At 36.7% G+C, this 12,132-nt stretch overlaps 1 protein-coding gene across 1 annotated transcript in view; it reads left to right on the top strand.

The window, feature by feature from the left end:
* Positions 1 to 8,852, top strand: part of LOC121379760 (voltage-dependent T-type calcium channel subunit alpha-1I-like) — a 128,392-nt gene extending 119,540 nt beyond the window's left edge. The window contains exons 32-34 of the mRNA XM_041508410.1: positions 1,597 to 1,713; positions 5,641 to 5,773; positions 7,099 to 8,852. Of these exons, the coding sequence (XP_041364344.1) occupies positions 1,597 to 1,713; positions 5,641 to 5,773; positions 7,099 to 8,420 (1,572 nt within the window). The 3' untranslated portion in view covers positions 8,421 to 8,852. The remainder of the gene's footprint in view (positions 1 to 1,596; positions 1,714 to 5,640; positions 5,774 to 7,098) is intronic.
* Positions 8,853 to 12,132: the final 3,280 nt, after the last annotated feature.

Genomic DNA, 12,132 nt, shown 5'->3' with positions numbered 1-12,132 from the left:
GTTTCCTCTAAAACTATATATCATAATTACCAAATGTTTGACATTCAGTAGCCATTGTTTAATAAATCAATGTGCTCTTGTAATGCCATTAAACAAAACACACTTTTCTACTAACTAATAACAACTAACCTTTAACCCTAGATCATTGTCTGTGCATAATGCATTTTGACTGTTTGCTAATAAGCATGACATAAGATAAGCAGTAACAATTTAGACTACTAGTCTATATATTCTTCCATTCACATTTAACATTAATCTGTATAACATGTGCATGAATATGTGCTCTTTTCTTGTGCATCATGTTCTAATTGCTTTCCAATACTTTATTAAGGGTAATCTGCCAAGAGCGAAATAAACCAATTGGTATTGTGCCGTTAGTCTTGGAGTGTGTTTACTTGTGTGGTGTGCTCTGATGGTAACGTGCAGTGTTTTTAATCAACTAACAAAGGGTTGAACCCTGACACTATCACAATGGTCTGGAGCCATTAAAAAAAATCCCCCAAAATCAAACAAACAAAGGGTTTTATTAATATGGTTGTTTGAAGAAGTCATCAATATGTTTTCAGCTTTGGCTGGATCTTTGCATGCACTGGATCTAATAATACGGACCTTTATATATTTGCATCCACTGCATTTTATTTTTAATTTTGAACTGTTTCTTAATTTAAAGTCTTTTGAATAGTGTTTAAAAAAAAACATCTGAAATTAAAATGATAGATGACAAAGTTGTTGTTTTTTAAATATTCTAACACATTTTTCTTTAGTTAATTCACGTTCATGAATATTGTTTTAAAAGACAGTAAAAAAACAAAAACAACCTTTTATGTTTGTCATATTTCATGAAAGATTTTGGCAATAATACAGAAGTTTTATTTGGAATTAGTCTTTTAAAAAAGATAGAAACATGAACCATATTTGTAGTTTTAACAAACAAACGTGTATCAATAATTTCAGCATATTAGTATTATAGTTCATCAACATCAATTAAAATGGTATCTGTAAATATAAGTGAATTTGGGGCAAGCCATATTTTTGTTTTAAAAACAAACCTCAAACCTATATTTTAAACTTTTAATGTTTTTAAAGAATATTATAATAATTTTAAAAAATAATCTTTTGCTGTATTATAAATGTAGTATTGTTCCCTTGTTCTGTGAAAAGATGTAAATGTTCCCATTGACTTTTGTAACCATGTTCTGACTTTGTGAAATCTCCCCTTGGACTCTGTCGTGCTTTTGAATATGTTAATGGTTTTGTATCTTGTATTGTAGTGTTAAGTAGTGCCAGACCACTGGGTCACAACTAAGGTAAAGATTTAACATGCTAATTAGAGCAAGCAGGTTTTTTTTTTTTTTTTTTTTTTTAAGCAATGCTCTGTCATGGGCCCAAGTTCTGACCGGAGTCAGAATGTGTGTCCAGAATGAGCCAGCTACTGGATCAAGTGGTTGAGTGTATTTATAAACCACTGCCAGAAGACACACCACACAAGTGATCATAGCTCCTGGCTTTACTGTTTTGGTTGCTTCTTTTTCCTGTACACAACGACGATGTTTTCAAAAGCATGTTGTATATGCAAAATTGCTGGTTTATTCGCAGGAGGCCCATCGACAGTTTGATGATTTTGAGACAGTCCCTGTTGAGGAAGAAGAGTTTAAGAAGGTGGACGAGACTGTCGATGGTAGTAATAAGAATAATGTAGAAGATGAACAGAAGGTACTGCTGATCAAATCCTCTGATTCAGTCTTTTATTGTCCTCGTAGTGGTCCATTAGTTAGAGAACCTTCACTGAATGTCTGATGATGATGAAGATGAAGAATGGTTTTGCCAACTCTCTGACAAACAAATATATGAACCCTGTGTGGGTTACAGGCTATCCCGAGTGTGTGGTCCAGCAGTAGTGATCCAATAATGGTCCTGTAGTTAGAGATCCTTCACCAAATGTATGATCTTCATCGATGCTTTTGCCAAAACACAAATTTGTCACTGGAAGAAACTAAACGTGAACCCTGTTTGGATACTGTCAGCAACATTCCTAGTTTGAGACACTTCTGATTGAATGAACCGGTAGTTAGTTGTCCACTTGTTTCAGATCCTTGACCAAATGTATTATTGTGGAGATTGCTTTTGCCAAAACACTTGACTTGTGGAAGAAAGGAATAAACATGAACCCTGTTTGGATACTGGCAGCAAACATCCTAGTTTGATACACTCCTGAGTGAATGAACCAGACAGACTTATCATGGAAGGAAAATAAATATTTGAATCCTGTGTTTATTCATCCACTGTTAATGAATCAGGAGCTAGAGATCATACACCGAGTGTTTGTTGGTGAAAAATGCTTTTGTAAATCATTTGTCATTAGAAGGAACAAAATAGGAACTCTGGTAGTATATGACTATATCAACATTTTATTTAGCAAGCAGCTAAATAGAATTTTTCTGTCACGGTCGTTGTGCAGAATAGCTTTACCTGAATTGCAGAAATAGCTGAGAGATGTGGGGACTTTAAGAATGGTATCAACAGCATCCTGACATGGTTACAAAATAGCCGCACTAACACTGATTTATAACAAGCAACTAAAATATGAGCCCTGTTTGTGGACATCTGTACTGCTGGAGAATGGCTTCCATGGAAGATACTGCTACTGCTGAAGAATGGCTTCCATGGAAGATACTGCTACTGCTAAAGAATGGCTTCCATGGAAGATACTGCTACTGCTGGAGAATGCTACTGCTGAAGAATGGCTTCCATGGAAGGTACTGCTACTGCTGGAGAATGGCTTCCATGGAAGATACTGCTACTGCTGGAGAATGGCTTCCATGGAAGATACTGCTACTGCTGGAGAATGGCTTCCATGGAAGGTACTGCTACTGCTGGAGAATGGCTTCCATGGAAGGTACTGCTACTGCTGGAGAATGGCTTCCATGGAAGGTACTGCTACTGCTGGAGAATGGGTTCCATGGAAGGTACTGCTACTGCTGGAGAATGGCTTCCATGGAAGGTACTGCTACTGCTGGAGAATGGCTTCCATGGAACCAAATGAGAAAGTCATGTTGTTGCTGACGATAAACAGTCCCACAAACCTCATGACATCAAGATGCAGCCAAACATGTTGGGATATACTGATATCCACAATCACTGTCCTGTTGTTACATGTGTCTAAATGGGAAAGGACATATTTGTTGCTATAACTGATTAATTAATCAGAGGCTGCAAGTTGTTTATCTTATGCGAATTATAACACATGGTCTGGAATGGGAGACAAGAAAAACATTGGCACCATTAAGGCTATGGGTTGTTTGAGTATGCTTTACCAAACAGAGGATTAGATACTGTACACCAATTGTAGAATAGGCCCAGTTAAACATCTGCTGATGAGTAGTGATCCAAGAACCTGTTTTGTACCATAGAAACATCTGCTCTTTGAGTTAACAGCAGCCTGATGTAACTATGTGACAGTGCAAAATACTTTAGTTACCATGTTTCTTACAAGTTGTTTTCAAACGTATCTGAGCACAATTTTATTTGTTTACATATATATTAAAAACCAGTATCTGGTATTTAAATTATCATGTCTTTTCAAGCTTCAATTTATTTACAGCACTTGCACATGCACAATTAACTTACCTATCTAAAGATTAAACTGTAGTGTTAATTTCAGTGGAAGGTTTGACTTTGACATTTGTCTCATCATCGTGGAGCAGCTGCCAATAAGATGTCTGCAAATCAGTGTTCAATTTATGTTGGATATCACTGTGTGATACCACAACTTTTAGCTGATGTTCTCTGAAATGGATGTCAAAGAAAGTCAGCATAAGATAATTGCCCTTAATTTGGGATTTGAGAAGATTATGTCATCAAGTGGATTTAAGAGAGTAGCACAGATTCTGCAGTTCCACTTCCATTAACGCTGGAGCATTAGTGTAGATGCCAGAGTGAAATAGTCCCCACAGTCCCACAAAGACATCGTTAAAGCATCAAGTGGATTTAAGAGAGTAGCACAGATTCTACAGTTCCACTATCATTAACACTGGAAAACTGGGTACAAGTCAGTGTAAAATAACCCCCACACTCCCACCAAGTAAATGGCGACAAGTAAATTGGTGTCTGCAAAATCTTCTCTCTTTTTTTTTCTGGCCAGTTTGGTTTGTATGAAGTTTCATCATACAAATGTTAACAATTTCTGGACATTAACTTTGATAAACAACATAGAAATTCTATTAGCTATAAGATTTATATATTAACATGACAAAATCTTGGTTCATGTCAAAGTGTTATGTCCCATTGGAACGACAAGTAGGATGTAGCACTTCGACGTCATTGATCGGCGCACTACAACCTATCCAAATGTGATCAGTGATATAAATTAAAATTGATTATGGGTAATAAATAGAATATTAAACTCATTACCATTTCATATCAATGTTATGTCCTTCATGAAATAATTTTCATTATTTCACTCAGGAAATGGAAGCTTGTTTAATATCCTATTAATATGTATAAGGGGCCCATTCACTAAACATTGTAAGTTTATGTCTGCTACTAGCAGTTATACCGGTCGTGAATTTATAATTGTTTGGCATCAATTTCATGCATAAAATTACATCATTATGGACGCTGGAGTATTTTAAAAGACAAAAGAAAATGAAATATGTGTTCTTCTAACTATATTTGTTTAATTATAATAGTAATAAGAATTGTGGTTTAGTCGTAGATTTACGTTTACGTGCAAAACTAGGCTTATGATGTTTTGTGAAATTGGGCCCTGATCACAACATAATCTGTTGGTAAATCAATAGCACAGCATGTTATTTCAGATTATTGTATTAGGTGTTATATTCAGATTATATCTAATCCAGCTTCAGTGTGAAATGACTAATATGCTTTACAAAAAAAAAAAAAAAAACAGTGTGAGACCATAGCCAGCAGTTGACCTGTTTTCACAGCCTACTAAATACATGAGTGCTTTTTGTGTAATGTATTTCAGGAGTTAGACTTGTGTTTGTTTAAATATAACGGAACATTTTTGTTTTCAGAATTTTAATTAGGAAAAGTTACTAACACAGTTTGAAAATATTTACTGAAAAAAAAAAAAGGCAACCCTTGGTATTGTAGATACTATTAATGTTGTAATATCTATATAAAGTAAAATGTATAATGTAGAAGTGTATGTTAGTAATGTGAAATTGATTGTCAGTAACATGGTTAACTTCTTGACAGTATGGATGAGAGTTTTTGTTGTAGTCACTCTTCCCCGTTATTGTTGGTGTTATCTCTTAATTCTCTCTATCAGTTTTTAAAAATATTATAAGTGATTACTGTTTAAGGTTTTACAATTGTGTATCAGTCTTTGAAATGTGTGTAGCAAATAGTGATACAATATTGAACAAGATGTTCTCTAAAACAGAAGATGCTTTATAAAACAAAGTTTTTGAAGTTTTAATTAATTATTTCTGTTTATAAAAATCTGTCTTAGCGTAATATCATGCATTTACTGTTTTTGATATATTTCTTTGTATTTCATGTTTTTGAAGTTTTAATTAATTCTCTTTTAAAACATTTTTTTTTTTTTAAATCTGTCTTACCGTAATATCAGTCATTTTCTGTTTTTGATATATATTTTTTGTCACTGTTTGACAGGAGGCCATTGACAATGCTGAGGAAGATGAGTCGGCCAGTCTTGAGAACAAAGACAGCGACTCCCGGGCTCAGCCCAACTTCACGTTCAGTGTGCGACCACCGAGTGAGGAGCAGTCCGCCAGCGATGATCACAGTATGTTTAAATACCACTGACAATACATGCCCAGTCCACCCGGGCTCCAATGTTTAAATATGACTGACAATACATGCCCAGTCCACACGGGCTCCAATGTTTAAATATGACTGACAATACATGCCCAGTCCACACGGGCTCCAATGTTTAAATATGACTGACAATACATGCCCAGTCCACACGGGCTCCAATTTTTAAATATGACTGATGATACATGCCCAGTCCACACAGGCTCCAATTTTTAAATATGACTGACAATACATGCCCAGTCCACACAGGCTCCAATTTTTGTAGGCGGTGGGAGGGGCGTGGTCGGTCTAGGATCAATCCCCATTGGTGGGCCTATTGGGCTATTTCTCGTTCCAGCCAGTGCATCATGACTGATATATCAAAGGCCGTGGTATGTGCTATCTTCTCTGTGGGATGGTGCATATAAAAGATCCCTTGCTGCTAATCGAAAAGAGGGTTTCCTCTCTCAATATCTGTGTGGTCCTTAACCATATGTCTGATGCCATATAACCGTAAATAAAATGTGTTGAGTGTGTCGTTAAATAAAACATTTCCTTCCTTTCTTGTAAGCGGTGGGGGGAGGGGCAAGCTGGGTTTTTTGCCCAAATTAAACGAAAATGCCCAAATCTGGATAACAACAATTTTTTTCATATTAGCATTACTGGTAAACAGCTATATATAGGGATGTCAACTAATCACTATGCATTTTTACATGGATTAAAAATAATGTAGCTGGTAGAATGATGGAAATGCATGGTAAAAAGACTTCAGGTTAGCACATTTTGCCCAAATAAATATATCAGATGTGTCTGAATTTGAGGATTTGCTTCAGAACTTTAGGGGCCTGTTGCCCCTCCTGCACCCCGTCTCGTACCCTTATGCCAGTCCATCCATGTTATCCAATATTGCATTTAAAAATGAGTTATTTTGATGCACAACAGGACATAATTATCGGAACTATATAGTCTTTCTCAGTAGTCAACATCATGTTTTTTACTGTGGTATGCATAATATTCTATTTATTTCTGAACCGACTGTTTTTTAAATTGCACACAAAAATACCGGTAGTGCTTTATTGTTGTTTCTAAAACACTTCTACTTTTCTTTTTCCATCAAAGAAACTGAAATTATTTACAAAAAACATTTTTCATGGAAGCTGGGAAGGACTGTAGGAAAATACCTTTGGAAGCATCACTTCTTTCAAAAAACCCACTTTTTTCATTCACTTAAAAAATGTACACATTATCAATATAATTCAGGTGAATTATATTTATTTACATGATTCATATGCAAGTCATATTTAATTTTCTTTACAGATTCAATACCTTCCAAAATACAGGTGACAGTCGTGAGCCTGGAGTCTCAAAACCCAGGAGGAATTACGATCCAATGTAAAAGCCCGGTGCAGTCTTGCTGTAAACCTTCTGTCATTGTACATTCTACCTCACCAACGGGTTCTCTGAAAACCGTGGAGGAACACACAACAGCAGCAGCAGCAGAGAGCCCTTCTTCTTCAGCATTAGTGTACAGCAGCCCCAAAAGCTCAAGATCGGACAGCCATTCTCGGTGCTTGCGGCGAAAACCGCTCGTGAAGCAACACCGTGTAGAAACGAGTCCCGAGTCGCAGATCCACCGAAGCATCCCTTCGTTACTGCAGGAGCAGGAGCAGGATCTGTGCTCAGCCAAGCTCCATTCCCACATGATCTCCAAGTCCAGCCCCATGCTGCCACACGACGACAATGTCTGGCACATGGAGGAGGAAGTTTCGGGCTACGAGTCCCCGAAAAAGGGTCTTCATAAACGATTTCTTCTCCGGAGTAAAAGCAGTGGTGCAAAATACAGCAGATTCAGGGATAAGTACACCGCCAGGACTAAGTCCCCCCTAGCTCAGCAGTCACAGAGTTGTGCAGAGGCCACCAAGTGTGCGGAACAGGTTCCATTGTCGAAACTGATTTCTAAAGTGGTTTCTAAGGACAATAAGGAAAACCCGAGTCAGCAACAGCAACAACAGAAGCAGAAACAGAAGCAGCAGCAGCAGCAACAACAGCAGCACAGCAGTGGGGAAACTGGTTCCGATTTGGATGACTCTCTCATTTCTGACTGGGCCGAACTCGAAGCTGCCTGTGATGCCGAAGTTAAAAATATAACTGGAGACACTGAGGAGGAAGATGATGTGAAACCCACTTTGAATTCCTTCGCTTCAGAGAGCCACGATGACAGCTTCCTGGAGTCCTCAAACTCAGACTCTAACCTTGTGTCCGACTCCCCAAACTGTTCCATGACCACGGACAGTGATCTGGTCTGCAGCCATTCCAAGAACCCAGGGCAAATAACTCATCCTGTGGGTCAGGAGGCAACGAGAGTTACTGTTCTTGTGCCTGAGGTGAAAATCTATCATCCTGGTGTTGACAATTCCAGTTTCGAACTTGGTGAGATTTCGACGAATAATCCCAAAAAACCGCTCTGTGGCGACAGTTCGTTGTTGTCGGTGGGTGATAATAACTCTGACCCGGCAAGCGAATGTGATGGCGCCACCGTGTCTTCGGAAGGTCCAGTCGATTCAGATTCGTCCTGGTTCCTTGGTGCCATCGGTTACAGCGACCAGCTGACAGACTCTGAACATCACGAATACGTCTGACAAAAATTGAAAATCAATTTTGTTAATATATATATATATGTACATTTTTGTATTATATACATATGAATGTGTGAATGTTTGTATGTGTATGAGAGAGAGAGAGAGAAAAAAACTACAAAAAAAACAACAAGAGAGACTGAAATTGTAATATAATTAACCTATGGAATTGTGGGATTAAATATGACTTTTTTATGTTGGATGAAGTTATTGTGATACTTGTTGAAACAGTCCAAGCTGTACGATATCGAGGCTTGGTTTCAGTGCCGTTACCTGCAAATATGTAAATGCAACTTTTGTGTGATTGTGATTTGTTAAAAATTAAAAAATTAAACCTACAGTCTATGTTTGAACGAGCTGGGTGAAACAAGTTAACACTGTATTAAGTATTCTGGTGCATGCAGATGTATGTGTAATAAACTAGATGTACATGTACTGTTGATTTGTTTGTTTGATGACAAAACCAGACTACAGATAATGCTTGTTTGTTTTTAAGACATGATTGCTGCGATAATGCAAATGAATGTACAGCCCACACTGTGACTACAATCACAATATGTCTTTCATGTAAGTCTATATATATATAAAAAAAAAAACATGACAAATTTTCTCACTTTTTTTTTTCTTTTTTTTTTTTGGTCGGCATGTTGTTTTGTAGGGAAAAACTGACTGTGAATATATGTATTGTTTGTATATGATTTTGTACATATTGCCAAAATATATGTGACGTTAATATTGTCTCAATCACACACAAAAAAAAGCAACTATTTTTTCACCTGGTCATGTTTGGTACCAACTTGAATGTTACGAACACCTGTGTACAATCTTAAGTGTTGTCTTCTCTTTTTTTCTAAGCCTGTTCACTTTATAAATTATATCTATAGAATGTCATTTCTTCTTCTTTTTTTTTTATCATAATTATTGTTGGATATTTAATTTTTTTACATGAATAATGTTTAAGCATATATATTTTTGTTTCTCAGATCTTTAAAAATGCCAAAATATAATGACTTACTATAATAGTAATCAAATATGTAAAAAAAAAAAAAAAAATTCATTACTGTGCAGGCCCATAAGGAACCAGGGTGGGTGGTGGGCTCAAGAAGATTGAGGCCCGTTGTGCCCCCCCCCCCCCCCCCCTTGAATCCTAAAACATTTACTTTTTTATCAAATATATATATATATATATATATAACTCTAAAAGACTTCTTTCCCACTATAGCATGTGTCAACCCCACCCTCACCCCCACCCCCACCCCCTCCCCCTCCCCCTCCCCCTATGTCACATACCAATCCTATGGTCCAGTTGGATAGTAAAATTCCTACATTATCAATGCTCATTGGCATAAACAGAATTTTAAAGAGTAGGGAGACATCCATTAGTCTTATTCAGCTTACCGTTCTAGCACAACAACAATGCTATATGACCTACCCATAACTTACACTGCAAAATTACAAAGTTTCTAAATATATGATGGAATTAACTGTATATGTAGCTCCTCTGGCCATCTTCTGGCTATATATATGTCCCATGTTGATGCAACACTTGAGTTTTACTTCATCAACCAGTGCTTATTGTTTTTGAGACGACTGGTATATCAAAGGCCGTGGTATGTGCTATTCTGTCTGTGGGATGGTGTATATATAAAAGATCCCTTGCTACTAATAGAAAAATGTTGTAGGTTTCCTCTCAAAGACGGTGCGTCAATATTACGAAATGTTAGACATCCAATAGCCGATGATTAATTAATCAATGTGCTCTAGTGGTGTCATTAAACAAAACTAACTTTAACTCTTTTTTTTAGTTTTGAGATAATTTTTTCATGACCATCACTTTTTGCTGATTACTGTACATGATAAAGTTGAAAATTTTATTATCATAGGTAACATATGCTTCTTTGAGCACATTGTTAAATTCTATATTTTAATAGGATGGTTTCAGCAGAAAACTCATTTACCATTATACCAAATTACTTTAAATATATTGAAACATAATGTTTGTTAAAGAAATTTATTCTAACTTGTAAATCTCGGCTAAAATTATAGCGTGAATTAAACCATAGTGTTTTGGGATAATAAAAAAACATTTAATGATTGACAATTTTTTTTTAATTTAGTGTTAATTATAAAATTAAATGAACTTATGTTCATATTGGTTCATATTTAGTATAACTCTAATAATTAAGATGTATTTGACCACTTGCAGATGTTAATGCTGGTTTTGAAGTCACAAATTGAGTATGACCGTTGATGCAAATGGATTTGTTTAGCCAATCAAATGTCTCGTTATATGCAGATTGAATTAGAATTCTATTTGACCACCATTATTATTATTCAGCACTGTTACTCAGACTTTAAAAATTTAAATAATATATATATAAATTTATTTTTGAAGAAACATCCTGCCTCATTGATGTAGGTAATTATTTGGAACTGTCCTGTTTTTAACCCCTTACAATGTTCAAGCCAACCTTTAACATACATCTTCCATTCACTGACTAATAAAACAACATGAAAAGAACTTCCGGCATAGTAGCTGAAAGATGCCAGTAACCTAAAGAGCCAGTAATGTATGGAGGAGGCAAGGTCTCCTTCTGGCCCCCACCCCCACCTCCAGTAAAGAAAAACACTTCCATCCTAGGAGCTGGAAGATGTCAGCAACTGGAGAGGCCAGTAAAGTATTTATTGTCTTCAGAGTTTTGAAGAGGTAGTGTCTTCTGGCAACCACCACCCTCTACCCCCACCCACATCGATGAAAAAAAAAAATCTATCACAGGAGTTGCAAGATGCCAGCAACTGTTAACATATATGAATTGTCGAATCTATTAACTCCCTATCTGCCAAGTTGTGTTACCCTAATTGTTTTTGATAAATATTTTACAGTGTTATTTGCATTGTTACCCCTTAAGCAATTCGATAAAACTATAGCTGCCTTGGAAATGGGGGTAGGGTCACAAAACTGGTAGTTACACACAGAAAGTCCTGTAATGCTATCATACTTTTTCCATCTCCAGGGGTGCAGGCTTTGACAAAAATCACTATGAGCATTCATACCCCCAGGTGGTACCAATTAGCCAAAATTTTTGTCCTGGCTCATGAATTACTGAACGAGCAAGTGAATTTTATTATCTTTAGAGTTTGGGACAGATGGTGCCTCCATCTGGCTCCTACATACCCCCAATCCCAACCCCAACGCCAACCCCACAATGAAAAAACTTTTATCACAGGAGTTGGAAGATGCCAGCAACTGGAAAAGCCAGTTTATATATGCTGTGAAATTTTAATATAAATATTAATACAGTGAAACCCCTGTAAACCGGACACCCTTGAACCAATTAAAATGTCTGGTTTTAAGAGGTGTCCGGTTTAGAGAGGTTAAGTTCTGTACTGATTTTAAAAAAAGGGACCGTGAAAAATATTCATTTTGGGGTGAATTCCGGTTTACAGAGGGTCCGGTTTTGAGAGGTTTCACTGTATTTTGTTGCTTGTCTCATTGGTGTACTAAGGGAAATAGCAAAGAGGTTTAGTCCATTTATGGATCAGGGGTCGAAATATTCCGTCCCAACCAGTTTTTACCAGTGAACTTCACCATGGGCCAGGAAATTGTTTATAGTCACATAGTATTAGTTTGAGTCAAATCATGTTTAGTCCAGGAAAGGTTTTAATTAGGACTAGCAGAATTTGTAACTGACTGGAACGACTATCTGTCAGGAAT

The sequence above is a fragment of the Gigantopelta aegis genome, chromosome 8 (assembly GCF_016097555.1).
Source record: "Gigantopelta aegis isolate Gae_Host chromosome 8, Gae_host_genome, whole genome shotgun sequence".
Lineage (NCBI taxonomy): Eukaryota > Metazoa > Mollusca > Gastropoda > Neomphalida > Peltospiridae > Gigantopelta > Gigantopelta aegis.
The sequence above is the reverse complement of the archived record's forward strand: the minus strand, read 5'-3'. Positions and strand labels throughout refer to the sequence as shown.